Below are 16,737 nucleotides of genomic sequence, written 5' to 3' on the forward strand. Positions count from 1 at the left end.
CCAGTACATTCCATGTAAACGCAGCCACACCATTATTGAGTCACCACCATCTTGCAAAGTGCTTTGTTGACAACTTAGGTCCATGGCTTCGTAGGGTCTACGACACACTAGAACCCTACCATCAGCTCTTACCAAATGAAATCACCACGGTTAGTCAGTCATCTAGGATCTGTTCACGAGCCCAGAAATGGCGCTACAAGTGATGTCATGCTGTTAGCAAAGGCCCTAGCGTCGGTCGTCTGCTGCCATAGCACATTAACGGCTAATTTCGCCGCACTCTCCAAACGGATACGTTCGTCGTACGTGCCACATTGATTTTTGCGGTTATTTCACGCAACGTTGGCAACTCTACGCAAATGTCGATGCTCTCGGTCGTTAAGTGAAGGCTGTCGGCCATTGCGTTATCCGTGGTGAGAGGTAATGCCTCAAAGTTGGTATTCTCGCAAAAACACTCAACACAATCGATCTCGGAAAATAGAATTTCCTAACTGTTTCCGAAATGGAATGTCGCTTGCTTCTAGCTTCGCGTTCAAGGTCTGTTAATTCCCGTCTTGCGGTCTTAATCACCTCGCTAACCTTTTCACATGAAATCAGCAAACTAACAAATGACTGCTCCACCAACGCGCTGAGCTTATATGTGCATATCGCTATCCCATGACTTTTTCCATTTCAGTGTAATACTGAAATGTTATCCGTACTGCATTCAGTTTTTTTCCATGCACTGAATAACGCTTATTATGACAGAATACTGTCAATGGTTCAAAACCCTGATTAGAGGCAACAGTGGCGTTTTAGACGAAGTGTATTTTACAGATATAGCTTGGTGGGTACGTTAATAGCCAGAACCCCCGGAACTGGGGTACTAACAACCCGCACCCGCACACTTTCATTGAGTCTCCTCTAACCCCCCCCCCCCCCCCAAGAAAAAGGCTTATGGAGTACAGTATGAAGACTACGAATAAAAGGACTTTGGTTTTTGAAACAACTGTGGCTCCTACTGTCTACCGAGAAATTATCCAACAGTTCACAGCCTTACTATAAGAGGATGACCGCGACTACTGGTTGCAACAGGACGGCGCCACTTGCCATACATCTCGCTCTGCTGTGGAGATGCTACAGGAATTTTTCGGTGAAAGATTCATTTCGACAGGATTGTGGCCCCCCACGATCCCCTGATCTTAGTAGTCCAGACTCGTTTCGATAGGGCTGCTTGAAAGATATTGTTTACAGTAGCGATCCCCATACTCTGCAGGAACTGAAGTCAAACATTATGGAAGCCATAAACGAAACAGACAGTGTAAATCTCACAAGAGTACCCAGGAACATGGTCAAAGGCATCGACAAGTGCGCAGAAACGGATGGACAACATTTACAACAGCTGCTGTAATTTATAGTAACTTATGACGTAAGTTTGGCAATAAAATATTACTTACAGAATAAACTACGTGATGGGGACCCTTTTAAGTGAACACACTAAACATACTTAAATGTCACAGGAAGGAAGAGTACGTATAGAGTGTTCACTAACATGTGCATACACAGTGATCCTTATATATAACTGAAACGCTCAATGAAAATTTTTAAGCCGGCCGGAGTGGCCGAGCGGTTCTAGGCGCTACAATCTGGAACCGCGCGACCGCTACGGTCGCAGGTTCGAATCCTGCCTCCGGCATGGATGTGTGTGATGTCCTTAGGTTAGTTAGGTTTAAGTAGTTCTAAGTTCTAGGGGACTGATGACCTCAGACGTTAAGTCCCATAGTGCTCAGAGCCATTTGAACCATTTTTGAAAATTTGTACCAAAGCTAGGATTCGAACCCGAGTCGCCTCCTCACTAGGAAAATGCGGTATGCACCACGCCACCGTGGCACAGAGCCTTTGCACAAGTGCACAGACTACTCCAGCACGCCTCCCCCGCATCTCGTGGTCGTGCGGTAGCGTTCTCGCTTCCCATGCCCGGGTTCCCGGGTTCGATTCCCGGCGGGGTCAGGGATTTTCTCTGCCTCGTGATGGCTGGGTGTTGTGTGATGTCCTTAGGTTAGTTAGGTTTAAGTAGTTCTAAGTTCTAGGGGACTGATGACCATAGATGTTAAGTCCCATAGTGCTCAGAGCCATTTGAACCATTTTGAACCACGCCTCCCAGCTCAATCCAACTGCACGTCTCAGCCCATTAGGTATTGCCCCCGAAAATTGGACATCGCTGCAGAGACTTTTCACTGTAATCAATGTAATCACGTCTTCCAGGCAGTATACACCAGCACTAATGAAATATGTGACGGTGTGCGTTTGCAGCTGTGCGTGTCGGTGAGCAACATGGAGCAGGCGCGCGCCTTCCTGGTGCAGCAGCTGGCGGAGCTGTCGCTGGACGATGTGGCGGCCCGAAGCTCGGAGCCGGAGGAAGTGGAGGCTCTGCAGGAGAGGCTCGCCGACACCATCGAGGACACCGCCAACACGCTCGCCGTCCACCTCTGCGCCAGGATAGACTTCATCGCCCGCAAGGTCAGCCCAGAGCGCCGACGCGACCCTTTCTGGCACATCCACGCCTAGGGTAGTCGACGCGGAGACTGACGAAAAAAGCGCAAACTAACAAAGCACAAAAATTTTATCTCCAGATTTAAGAAATTGCTTCCACATCTATCACCTTGAGAAAGACACGAAGGGCGTCCAATAAGTAATGCAACACTTTTTTCTTCGGTACATTTCGGTTGAAAAACTGCGAAATATGATGTGGGACATCGTTCAATATTCCCGCTTCAGCCACTGCAGTTTCATAAAGTGCCGATAAATGGCGGCGCTATATGTAGCCTTCAAAATGACGTCTGTAACGGAGGCACATTCCAAGCAAAGAGCGGTCATTGAGTTTCTTTTGGCGGAAACCCAGATCATCGCATATATACATAGGCGCTTGCAGTATGTCTACAGAGACCTGGCAGTCAACAAAAGCACGGTGAGTCGTTGGGTGAAGCGACTGTCATCATAGCAATAAGATCGCACAAACCTGTCCAGTTTCCCATATTCCGGCCGGTCGCACACAGCTATGACTCTTGCAATGTTGGAACATGCCGACATTCTCGTTCAAGTTGATCGACGGATGACAATCGAATATCTCGCTGCACAACTGGACGTCTCTGTTGGTAGTGCTGACATAGTCGTCCACCAGCTGGTGTACTCAAGTAGACTGGTACCATGCTGTCATACAAGCCTTCCCAGTAAGGTGGCGTAAAGCCGTCGCAGTGAATGGAGGTTATGTTAAATAAATACGATTTTGTAGCCCACGGAGTGAGGAATAATATCGTGTATTGGAATCCTGAGTAAAACCAACCTGCTTTCAGAAAAGAAAGGGATTCCATTACTTATTGAACGCCCCTCTTATTACAAATTTAACTTTTGCGAAATGCCTCCGTCTGAAATGGGATCCGGTGTTCAACACAGGAAAGCTCCATGTTTGCACAAATAAGCTGCTTAAATCCCGTTTTCACCACTCTCATTACTTCCCTAGTTTGTGTTCTTTCGGTCGCAAATCTGTTTCTCAGTACGTTTCGGCTACAGGAAATCCTTATACAGGGTGTTACAAAAAGGTACGGCCAAACTTTCAGGAAACATTCCTCACACACAAGGAAAGAAAATATGTTATGTGGACATGTGTCCGGAAACGCTTACTTTCCATGTTAGAGCTCATTTTATTACTTCTCTTCAAATCACATTAATCATGGAATGGAAACACACAGCAACAGAATATACCAGAGTGACTTCAAACACTTTGTTACAGGAAATGTTCAAAATGTCCTCCGTTAGCGAGGATACATGCATCCACCCTCCGTCGCATGGAATCCCTGATGCGCTGATGCAGCCCTGGATAATGGCGTATTGTATCAGAGCCGTCCACAATACGAGCACGAAGAGTCTCTACATTTTGTACCGGGGTTGCGCAGACAAGAGCTTTCAAATGCCCCCATAAATGAAAGTCAAGCGGGTTGAGGTCAGGAGAGCGTGGTGGCCATGGAATTGGTCAGCCTCTACCAATCCATCGGTCACCGAATCTGTTGTTGAGAAGCGTACGAACACTTCGACTGAAATGTGCAGGAGCTCCATCGTGCTTGAACCACATGTTGTGTCGTACTTGTAAAGGCACATGCTCTAGCAGCACAGGTAGAGTATCTCGTATGAAATCATGGCGGTGAATCGAGGAAGTACAGTACATACTGACGAAACTAAAATGAGCTCTAACATGGAAATTAAGCGTTTCCGGACACATGTCCACATAACATCTTTTCTTTATTTGTGTGTGAGGAATGTTTCCTGAAAGTTTGGCCGTATCTTTTTGTAACACCCTGTATAAGTCCATCTATGTGAAGGAGATACATCTGCAACCCCAGTACACTAAAGCTCTGTCTCCAGTTGTGAAAACCATAATGATGCTTGTCTATAATGTCCAGTCTGTCAACGTTATCTCAAAGAGTGAGTTCCAAGGGAATATTGTCACTCTAGTGCATGAACGATTGTAAGCACGGCAAGTTGCCCGCCGACGTAGCTTACACCACAGAGACAATATTCAAACATTCAAGATCTATCGTGAGACTAAGGACACCGATGATCCACACATAGTGGCCGCCGACAGTCAATAAAACTAGTTGATGACCTCTACGTACAAATTATGGCTCTTAGTTACCTCAAAAAGAATGCAACATAACTATGTACTGTGTTTTTGGAGGCAACTGGGAAAACTGTGAGTACATAATCGATGTACAACTGTCTCTACATGATAAATTTGGTCTCAAGGTGTCCATTCTAATCAACAGTAGCTATCAGCCGCTCCCTAGAAAACTGGTGCGCGAAGAAATTGGTATAACTAGGAACTGAACCTGAGCCAACAATACTGGGTTCTCTTCACTGAGGAGTGCAGGGTTTGCGTGCCTAAGAAGATCGTCAGAGAGGAATGTGGCGGCTGCTAAGTAGCAATGCACTTTCCCCAGGAATGTAGTTTCACAGGCTCACCAGGGAGGTATGAGAGTTGGATTTTGTGCCAGTATCTTGTAACTATAACGGACGCCTCTCATCGCTAAAGCTCCGTCTACTGCCCCCTCCCAGTGGCGTCATTTGAGTTATTTATTCATTTGCTATTTTCTTATAGTCTGTTATCTATATAAAAAGAAGAAACCGAATGTTCCACACAAATTGGCATGAATAAACACATAATATTTTAACATACTATCAAATGTGTTAGTAATAACCAAGCGGCTGCAGTATGCAGGTGCATAGGGTTAGGACACTGCTGTCCCGGCTGCTGTCAGCTTCCCAGACCTTCTTACTCAAGCAGGACCTCAGCTGGTATCACGAGGCTGAGTTCACCCCACTCCTCACACCAAGGAAAGTCACTGGCAGTACGAGGACGGAACCTCAGTCCTCCTACAGAGACAGACAGCCTCTCATCGCTGTGGGGGTTAATTTAACAACAGTCCAGTATTGCAACAGGATCCTCCAATGGTCAATGGTCAGAATTTGGGAGAAGGGTTCGTTTTTACAGGTGAAAATGGCCAAGCTCACCGCACTTGAATACCTTCCTACCGGAGGCAGGAATCAGCCGAAATGGATGGATGCGGTTTATTTGCTGACGTGAAACCGAATAAGCATGCTTGGGACCTGATGTAACTTGCAATGCTTTTTTGTAGGAACACCCTCATAATTTTCATGAGTTCTATCGAAGAATGGGACAGGCAAAGTCTTTATTGCGTTGTGGAGAAAAACCTCTTGTACCCCCCCCTGCCTCCCCCCCCCCCCCCCACACACACACGTCACCATGGAAACTGGTGTACACGATTTTTATTCATTACAGAATTCCCATACACTTCATACACTTCTTAACGTAAGTGGACAAACATCCCTTCTCTGGGGTATAATAAGCCTTTTGTGCCACCTATAAAATGTAGTTCTTGTGCTATGACAGGTCTCCGAACTGACCAACTGATTTATATCACAAATGACAAATATAGAGTCTTGTACCTCCCTGACCCCGGGAAAAATGTCTGCGGATTTTGATTTTACAGGTGTGGAAAAATATGCACTTTCGAACAGACTGCATTTATTGTGGTTATTGTTTGCATTTCTGAGTCAGATTATGCTTTTACACTGTCCATTCACATTAATGTGACCGCATGTCAAAGGCCTCAGTAGCTATCTATAGAGAGCCAGCGAGGTTCTGGAAGGTACTGACAGGCACGTGGAGCCATTCTGACTCTAGTGCCCCCAGCCAACTTCGCTAGGGTTCTCGGATGAGAGAAAACAGCCCGATCAAGGTGTCTCGCGCATTCTCGACTGGGATCAAATCTGAGGACTCTGGTGGCTAGGGTAGTACGGTAAACTCACCCTCTTCGAACCACACACTTAGAATGCAAGCTGTGTGAAATGTTGCATGTCATTGTCATGCTGGCAGATGCCATTGTGACGAGGAGAAACAAACTGGATGCAAGGTTAGACATGGTCCCCAAAGGTAGATGCAGACTGAGCCATCTGTTATCTGAAAAGAACACCTGTTGCCACTCAGTGGACGCCCAATTGTGGTATTAGCGTCCAAACTACAGCGTCCGTCGCCGATGAGTATCACTCATCATTGCTGGATGAACCATGCTCCTACTGTGGAGGTCCAGACGCAGCAACGTTCGCTGAACGGTCGTTGAGGACACACTATTGGTAGCTGCTTGGTTCATAGGGACGGTCATTTGCTCAACAGTTGCACATCTATTCGCCTTACACGTCTCCGCAGCCGTTGTTCGCCCCTGTCATCTATGGCGCGTGATGCACCACAGTTGTCTCTGCACCAGTTTTGGATAGTGCCATTTTGCCATACGTACTATACTTTAAACACGGCGGCGTGTGAATTGTTTCAGAAATGCTTCGAACCTTGGCCCGAAAGCTAATGACCACGCCCTTTCTAACAACAGACAATACACTTCGTTTCTGCAATGTGACACCGACTGTTGTACTGTTTTCTATGTACCCCCCCCCCCCCCCCCCCCCCGCTTTCCCACAGCAACATACCGTTCATTCTAATGCTGCCAGTTGCCTTCTGTGATAGGTTATTGCACTTTGACGTCGAATATAGGCTGTGGTCACATTACTGTGACTGGACCCTGTCTTTTGGTAAGACCTGTTCTTTCATTCCTTGCTCCCCTCGAATCTAGCCCTGCGCGCATTAGGTGTCCAGGTGGTGGCAAACTCTTCTTCCCTGACAGCTTATTTCGTTCAGCTCGTTGCCAGAAAGGTAGCCAGCGTGTGCAGCGTGGCCCCTGTGTGCAGCCAGGTGGTGTGCGGAGTGCGGCGAGCGCTGCTGGACCCGCAGCAGCTGGGCGGCGAGCGGGAGGCGTGGCTGCGGCACATGGACGACACGCTGGCCGTGCTGTACGCCCGGCTGCGGCCCAGGCACCTCTGCCGCCTGCTCGACGTCGCCTGGGACAGCTTCCGGCCCGCCGTGCGCCAGGCCGTTGACGACCACCTCTACGTAAGTACCGCCTAGAGCTCCAAGACTGCGGTACGCTACTGCGTAGACTATCATAAGTAAGCGTAGGCTACGGCAGTGTTCCTTTGTAGCTCTGTTCAGTTAAGGTCGTACCCTCATTGTGTGTGTTTCATACCTATCGGGCGTTACTTCATAACGATCGCTTTCTTTAAGTGTGCGATCAGTGTCTTAGATTCACCCAGAAACCGGAAGCGATGAACCGTCTAGAAACTGAGTGTTGTTGTTGTTGTTGTTGTTGTGGTCTTCAGTCCTGAGACTGGTTTGATGCAGCTCTCCATGCTACTCTATCCTGTGCAAGCTTCTTCATCTCCAGTACCTACTGCAGCCTACATCCTTCTGAATCTGCTTAGTGTACTCGTCTCTTGGTCTCCGTCTACGATTTTTACCCTCCACGCTGCCCTCCAGTACTAAATTGGTGATCCCTTGATGCCTCAGAACATGTCCTACCAACTGATCCCTTCTTCTAGTCAACTTGTGCCACAAACTCCTCTCCTCCCCAATTCTATTCAATACCTCCTCATTAGTTATGTGATCTACCCATCTAATCTTCAGCATTCTCCTGTAGCACCACATTTCGAAAGCTTCTATTCTCTTCTTGTCTAAACTATTTATCGTCCATGTTTCACTTCCATACATGGACACACTCCATACAAATACTTCCTGACACTTAAATCTATACTCGATGTTAACAAATTTCTCTTCTTAAGAAACGCTGTCCTTGCTATTGCCGGTCTACATTTTATATCCTCTCTACTTCGACCATCATCAGTTATTTTGCTCCGCAAATAGCAAAATTCCTTCACTACTTTAAGTGCCTCATTTCCTAATCTAATTCCCTCAGCATCACCCGACTTAATTCGACCACATTCCATTATCCTCGTTTTGCTTTTGTTGATGTTCATCTTATACCCTCCTTTCAAGACACTGTCCATTCCGTTCAACTGCTTTTCCAAGTACTTTGCTGTCTCTGACAGAATTACAATGTCATCGGCGAACCTCAAAGTTTTTATTTCTTCTCCATGGATTTTAATACCTACTCCGAAGTTTTCTTTTCCTTCCTTTACTGCTTGCTCAACATACAGATTGAATAGCATCGGGGAGAGGCTACAACCCTGTCTCAATCCCTTCCCAACCACTGCTTCCCTTTTATGTCCCTCGACTCTTACAACTGCCATCTCGTTTCTGTACAAATCGTAAATAGCCTTCCGCTCCCTGTATTTTACCCCTGCCACTTTTAGAATTTGAAAGAGAGTATTCCAGTCAACATTGTCATAAGCTTTCTCTAAGTCTACAAATGCTAGAAACGTAGGTTTGCCTTTCCTGAATCTTTCTCTAAGATAAGTCGTAGGGTCAGTATTGCCTCACGTGTTCCAACATTTCTACGGAATCCAAACTGATCTTCCCCGAGGTCGGCTTCTACCAGTTTTTCCATTCGTCTGTAAAGAATTCGCGTTAGTATTTTGCAGCTGTGACTTATTAAACTGACAGTTCGGTAATTTTCACATCTGTCAACACCTGCTTTCTTTGGGATTGGAATTATTATATTTTTCTTGAAGTCTTAGGGAATTTCGCCTGTCTCGTACATCTTGCTCACCAGATGGTAGAGTTTTGTCAGGACTGGCTCTCCCAAGTCTGTCAGTAGTTCTAATGGAAGGTTGTCTACTCCCAGGGGCCTTGTCTCGACTCAGGTCTTTCGGTGCTCTGTCAGACTCTTGACGCAGTATCATATCTCCCATTTCATCTTTATCTACATCCTCTTCCATTTCCATAATATTGTCCTCAAGAACATCGCCCCTGTATAGACCGTCTATATACTCCTTCCACCTTCCTGCTTTCCCTTCTTTGCTTAGAAATGGGTTTCCATCTGAGCTCTTGATATTCATGCAAGTGGTTCTCTTTTCTGCAAAGGTAGAAACTGAGTGTGAGTATATAAATTACCCCGAGACCTATGGAACATTTTTGTTTTACGTAGGTATCCTCCTGTCTGTTACGTAAAAATGAAAAATATTCAGACCAAAATTGAAATCGTCAATGTTTAATTCAGGTTGTATTGGAAAATCGTTGATACTTAATGTGAGATAGAGGGATGTTATATTAAAAAAAGGAACAAAACAAGAATGTATCATATATGGCTTCAATACTTTGTCAAACTTATATAAAACATATTTCTCTTATTCCTAAACAACTTTCACATTTATCAATAATAACACCAAACTCTTTCATTTGATTACGATGAAGAATGTTCTATTGATTAAAAAATAACAATAATTATATTATTATTACGCCCACGCCCGTGCATGTAAACTGTACTTGCATCAAAGGTGTTTTGGTTACATAGTAAGGCAGAAGTTATGCTATCAACTAATTTTTACTACCTATAGAATGCAATGTATATTCTTTGAGGACATAAAATATGCAATAGACTGAAAACGATGTACGGTTCTAGTTATGTGCAAAAGAAATAAACAAACAAAAAGAGAAGTCGTCAGCTTCCAGTTTGTCTCTTACACATTCATTTATGTTTCTTTCCCTCCCAGTGCTACCGTGTTCTGACTATTGAACTGTGCTTTTGGTAAAGCAAAAATCTGGTAGTGGCACTTTGTTTATAAGCGCACAGGACATAAAATTAATCCCGAACGTTTTACTTGTGATTGAGATTGAATGATTTATGGGTATAGTCGAACTGCGATATGTTCTGTACTTTTCGTCAACCCGAAACGTATTCTTGCTGCCCTATGAACATGTGTGTAGTCAGAATGAGATTTTCACTCTGCACCAGTATGTGCACTGATATAAATTTCCTGTCACATTAAAACTGTGTGCCAGACCGAGACCCGAAGTCGGGACCTACCAACTGAGCCACCTAAGTACGACTGACGATCCGTCCTCACAGCTTCACTCCGGCCAGAACACGTCTCCTACCATCCAAGAAGTTCTCCTACGAACCTTGCAAGACTAGCTCTCCTGGAAGAGACATGATTTAGCCACAGACTGGGGGATGTTTCCAGAATTAGGGTTTCACTCTGCAGCGGAGTAGCAGGCTGTGGCTAAGCCATGTCTCTCTTCCAGGAGAGCTAACCTTGCAAGTTTCGTGGGAGAATTTCTGTGAAGTTTGGAAGGTAGGAGATGAGGTACTGGTGGAAGTAAAGCTGTGACGACGGATCGTGAATTGTCCTTGGTTAGCTCAGTTGCTAGAGCACTTTACCGCGAAAGGCAAAAGGTCCCGAGTTCGAGTTTCTGTCTGGCACACAGTTTTAATCTGCCAGGAAGTTTCATGACTGTGGTCATCTTGGAAGATAGAAATGTCTTCTGTGTACTTAAGAAGATGTGGAAGAAAGGGCGACGCCAGTTTCAAGGCGTTACCCTAGGGTTAGACTGATACTTTTCACGTTTCGTTTTTTGTTGTACCGATTTATTGAAACGTGTGTGATGATTGAACCGGGCTGTGCAGTGACGGCAAAAAATCGCAACACCATGAGGGAGTTGTGTGACATAAACGTAAGTTGGTAGGCGCGCTTCTGTATCTGAAAGATGATGTCTATTCAAATTTCGTGCCAGTCGCACAAGAATGGCGCTAGTAGCGAATCAAGTTTGCTTTAAATACACACTGTAACTGTCGTGAGCTTTGATTACCTTTGAGATTTTGACGTGGTGAGTTGACGTTAGTCAAGAATGCTTTTAAGGCTGCAGAGACGCCATTATGAACACCTCACTGAGTTTGAACGAGGTCTTATAATAGGGCTATGAGAAACTGAATGTTATATTGCAGAAATGCGTGCCAGGAATGTAGTCATTGTACATGATTGCTGGCAGCGGTGACCGGGAGAATGCATGGTTGCAAGGAGACCGCGCTCCGGACAGCCAGATGGCAATACCGAGAGTGAAGACCATCGAAATCGGTTTACCGCTCTGGGGCGTAGTACTGAATCTGCGGCAGCAATTCGAGCAGCAGTTGACACCACAGTGATGCAACGAACTCCACTGACCCCAAACCACCGCCATTTGCGACTTCAGTGGTGTCAACCGAGAGTTCACTGGAGGGCAGGGTGGAGATTTTTTGTGTTTTCTGATGAAAACCGGTTCTGCCTCGGTGCCAGTCAAGGCCGTGGGTTGGTTAGAAGGAGCCTGATAAGGGTCTGCAATCGACCTTTTTGTGCCGCTGGACACACTGGACCTACACCTGAATTTATGTTCTGGGGTGCCATTTCGTACGACAGCAAGAGTACTTTCATGGTTATCCCACACACCCTGACTGTATATTTGTACGTCAGTATGGTGATTCGACCTGTTGTGCTGCCATTCATGAACAGCTTTCCAGGTGGAGTTCTCCAACAGGATAACGCTCGCCCACTTTCCGCAGTTGTACCCCGACATGCTCTAAAGTGTGTCTACATGATGCTTTGGGCTGTTAGATCACCAGATCTGTCTCCAGTCGAGCGCATATCGAACATCATCGGTCGACATCATCCACCAACAGCAATGACTGTTCCAGTTTTGATCGATAAAATGCAACAGCATGGAGACCCACCTCACAAACTGACATTCGGCACCTTTGTAAGTCAATGCATGCTCGTCTGCATGCTTACATTCAGAATTCTGACGCTTACACCGGTTATTAATGTACCAGCACTTCACATTTGCAATGGCTAGTCTCGCACTTACATTAACCTGTGATCTTGCAATGTTAATCATTTAAATATGTTACCTAGATAAAAGTATTCCGGAAGTTTCATTACTCTACATAGATTATATTTTGGTGTTGAGAGTTTTCTTCTGTCAGTGTAGAATCTGTTCGTTAGGATCATGGGTAATAACAACGGTTGTGAAGATTGAGTCGCTCACAAACATCTGATTTCATCTTTTTATATAAATATCTAGTCACATGTTTCTTTATTAAATGTCTCTGGAGAAGAAATTGACGAGTCATTGTAAAGCCGTCTGGAAAGCCGTTTGTGGACTGCGGGGGTGTTACTAGGGACGGAGCAAATTCCGGATGGAGGTGCATCCGAGGAGAGAGCAGTGCGCTGACCTCTCAACGACAGGTACTCTCTGTCGCCCTTGACACTTTGTCGCTGTGGTTCCAGACGGTCGCGTGTGGCTCCAGGTACTTACAATTGCAAATGTTGTCTGACAGGGGGGATGATTTTCTAAAAAGCTCGGTTTGAAAATAATTTTATGCGTCCAGACAAAGCAAAATTAATTATTTGTCGAGACCCTATTCCGGTTAAAGAGAACCTCTTGGCGGCGAGTTTTTACCGACAGGCCTGCCAAGAAAGCTAGAGAAAACAGACCTGGGCAAATGAAAGCAGTCTCGATGTTTTCATTTTGGGCGGCTACGTGGTAGTTTTAAAGTTGTTCCACTTTTTCTTTTTTTTTTTTTTTTTGCGCGGGAGGAACTGTGTCATCCAGATGCAAAACCACGCAGGCAACACATGTCACGGGAAAGCGTTTCATGGCTTAAAAATATCCTTCCTGGTTGGGGAGCAGTTTCTAAAATTTCATTTAACAATCTTCGACCGAACCTTCCCGATAGTAAAGCAGAGTTTGCACAGACTATTGCGTGAGACTCTGTAGCAGCGAGAAATAAAATTTGGAAGAACGGGCTTGTACAAGGGACCTGAGAGAAGACACTCGATCAGCAGAAGCAGACTTGCATTCTACAATCAGTTTGTCACTCCATGACTGATGAGTTGTTTCTCCCAGGAAGTTGTAGCGAATGCAGAACTTTTCGCTCTGAACTATCGGTTCTGGTGAGAGTAGGAAATAAATTCTGTTTTTAATAAGTGGCTATTAGGTGACATTTGAAGGAGTACATTTGAATATAAGTTCTTCACATACACCATGGTTGGACAAGGAAGAACTGACTAAGAAAAGATTGATTGCTATAGCATTATTAAAAAAAAAACTACATGCAAGGTATATAAAAACACTTAGCGCAACGTCTTCGTACAATAACAAAACATAGAAAAATGTTGCACGGTGTCCGTTCTTTTGCACATGTCTACAAGTGGGCTATAGACACCATGCCGGATCCGCAAGTGTGATACATATTATGTAAATAGAAGGGGGAATGGGAGATAGGAAAGGAAAAGGTAAATGCTAATGATAGCAGCTGATTCAGGGCTTCGCTCGCAAGCAGCAGTGAGGAGTGAAAATGTTTGCTGAACTGGGACTCGAACCCAGAATCTCCTGCTTTTTAGCCAGTTGCCTTAACCACTGCGCCAACAAGACACATGACCAAAAATATAGACTCCACACATTCATATAATTGATTCGCCTCGTTGAACACTGCAGCCACAACCTTCAATGCGGATTCAGACCTACGTTCGACCACCAGCCGGAAACTAAGAGCTAGCGAGCATGGAGGACGTGGACGATGAATGTGGATAGGTGGCGCTAGATGGCTGTGTGAGACGGCCTGAGAACGTGCCGAGACATTTCCATTATGATCCACTGACAGAAATTCCAGGTACATGTTAACAGAAGTCATAGATAACAGACAAAAATCTGTTCTGTTGGAAGTTAAAGCACATAACCGACACTTCGGCAGACAATTAACAAAATAATTCCGCCACTGTCATTTACTGACACTGACTTTCCGGTTGACGCTACTTCGGACTATTTGCAATTATGCAATGCGTCAGTGACCTGTTTGTGAGTTTCTTTATAAAAAGTGGCGAATAGTTAAGTACACAGTATGCTACTTGCGTGTAACTGGACTCGTAATCTCTTGATAAATTCTGGTTTTAATGATAAGTAAGTATCTGGTGCACCTGGAACTCCGTCAGCAGTGATAATTTCATGATTGGCTTAACTTAGTTTCAGCAAGAATACAATGTTTAGCACACGTGCAGAAATTTTTCTCTTCTTCAGCTAGCTTGTCAGCTCAGGGAATACAGATGTTGACAGCATACCTACAGCTTTAGAATTTTTTTTCAGGTATTCCACGAAGATCGTTTTGAAGAGCGTCTGTCACAAGGTGGTTCATCTGTTGATGCTTTCGGTGTTCCTTCATTTGGTTGTTGTGTATGCTCAAACGGCCTACTGAAAACGTTTAGCCCAACGAGAAAATGAGCTACCGTCCACGGTATAAGAACTACAAGAACTGTAAAAAAAATTTTAAAGTTCACTTAAAATGCTGTGGATTTTGGTTAGATTATTGCCACGTGAAGTTTCCATCTTAATGTGTGAGTTTTGATTCTCAGCCTTCATTGCACACGGCAGCAATTTCTAATTTTTGTCATTACAAGACAAAACATCATATCGGCGAAAACAAAACATGGGCGTCTTCAGCAAGTATTTGCCTGCAGCTGACACAACCACCACTATCGAGGCGTCATTTACTTCGCAGTGTTGTTAACCTGCGCATTGTTTATTGAATGATCCTAATTGATCAGGGAGCGAGAATATAGCGAGAAAATTTTAAATTGATATCAGTTAAACCCTGCAGTACTCCTTTGGAGAGTCAGTAGCCACCGACAACTCGTGAAGACAAATCTGAAGAAGGAATCTTAGGATTTGCGTCCTGTCCGAGACAGGATCATTAGAGACGGAACGCAGCTCCTGATGATGAAGGAAATCGGTTGTGTTCTTTATAAGGAAAGTACCCCGCATTTATCTTAAGCGATATCGGGAAATTACGAGAAATGTACGTGTAGATGGCCGGTTGTGGACTTGCAACCCGCTCCTCCCTGATTCGAGTCCTCCGTTTTAAGCACTACACCGTCTCAATCGGTGACGTAACGTAGTAGGGTCCAAAGTACGACTGTTGGCAAAATTTCAAATATCTGAAGTTTTGAAGTTAGACACTGTGGGCATTCGACGCCCCTAAAGAATTTTTGACAGTTACATCGAACTGTTCTCGATATTTCAAGTACCGGTACTATAAAACTAAAAAATTAAAAATCCTATTCCCGTGTGATCCCCTTGTTAGATCTGCTTGGCAGGCTGCAAGAAATGGACGAGGCAAGAGCGCCGATCGTCTCGACCGGTTGCCTTCTTGAAACGCTTAATTGGTGTGGGGTGAACAATGATTGCTCCTATCATATCAAGAAACAAAATATAGGTTCCACATGCAAATATGTAATCCCACTAGGTCAGGGATGAGTCCTCTACTACAAGGCGAAAACTAAAGTCGCAATGTCTAATAAAATTTAAAATAAAGAAATCGAAAGCGACTAACTATTATCGTTGAGAGTTTATTATTTTTCCATGGTTCGTTGTTACACGTTGTGCGAGGTGTTTCTATACACTGAGGTGAGAAGATTAATGGGTTAGCGGTAGTATCGCGTAGACAAAGTATAAAAGGGCAGCGCTATGGTGGAGCCATCATTTGTACTCAGATGATTCAAGTGGAAATGTTTCCGAGTTGATTATGATCTCACACCAGGAATTGACGCATTCTGAAAGCGGAATAGCAGTTGGAGCTACAAGCGTGGAACATTCCACTTCGGAAATCGATAGCGAATTCAGTATTCCGACATCCGCAGTGTCAAGAGTGTGCCGAGGATACCAAGTTCCAGGTGTTGCCTCTCACACAGACAACGGAGTGGCCGAAGATCTTCACTTAACGACCGAGAGCAGCACTACGTGAAATAGCAGCAGAAATTAATGTAGGACATACGATGAACATACGTGTTAGGACAGCGCGCTGAAATTTGGCATAAATGGCTATGGCAGCAGACGACCGACACGATTACCTTTGCTAACAGCATGACATCTCCTGCAGTGCTCGTGACCATTTTGGTTGTACCCTAAGTGACTGGAAAATCGTGGGCTGGTCACATGAGTCCCGATTTTAGTTGGTAAGAGCTGATGGTGGGGATCGAGTGTGGTGCAAACCCTTCGAAGCCGTGGACCAACTTCGTCAACAAAGCACTGTGCAAGCTGGTGGTGGCTCCATAATGTTGTGGGCCGTTTACACGGAATGGACTGGGTCCTCTGGTCCATCTGAACCGATCAGTGACTGGAAATGGTTACGTTCGGCTACGTGGAGACTATTTGAAGCCATTCATGGACTTAAAGTTCCCAAGCAAAGATGGAATTTTTATGGAGAACAATGCCACATATCACCTGGCCACAATTGTTCGCGATTGCTTTGAACAACATTCTGAACAATTTGAGCGAATTATTGCTCACTCTGAGTGCCCGACATAAATCCCATTGAACATTTATGGGACATAATCTGGAGGTCAGTTAGTGCACAAGGTCCCGCACCACCAACATTT

General features: G+C 44.9%; 1 protein-coding gene across 1 annotated transcript in view; it reads left to right on the forward strand.

The window, feature by feature from the left end:
* Nucleotides 1-16,737, forward strand: part of LOC126413955 (protein unc-13 homolog 4B-like) — a 176,763-nt gene that overhangs the window by 129,739 nt on the left and 30,287 nt on the right. Inside the window, exons 7-8 of the mRNA XM_050083307.1 lie at nucleotides 2,290-2,496; nucleotides 7,295-7,492. Of these exons, the coding sequence (XP_049939264.1) occupies nucleotides 2,290-2,496; nucleotides 7,295-7,492 (405 nt within the window). The remainder of the gene's footprint in view (nucleotides 1-2,289; nucleotides 2,497-7,294; nucleotides 7,493-16,737) is intronic.

This window comes from Schistocerca serialis, chromosome 1 (assembly GCF_023864345.2).
Source record: "Schistocerca serialis cubense isolate TAMUIC-IGC-003099 chromosome 1, iqSchSeri2.2, whole genome shotgun sequence".
NCBI classification, from domain to species: Eukaryota; Metazoa; Arthropoda; class Insecta; order Orthoptera; family Acrididae; genus Schistocerca; species Schistocerca serialis.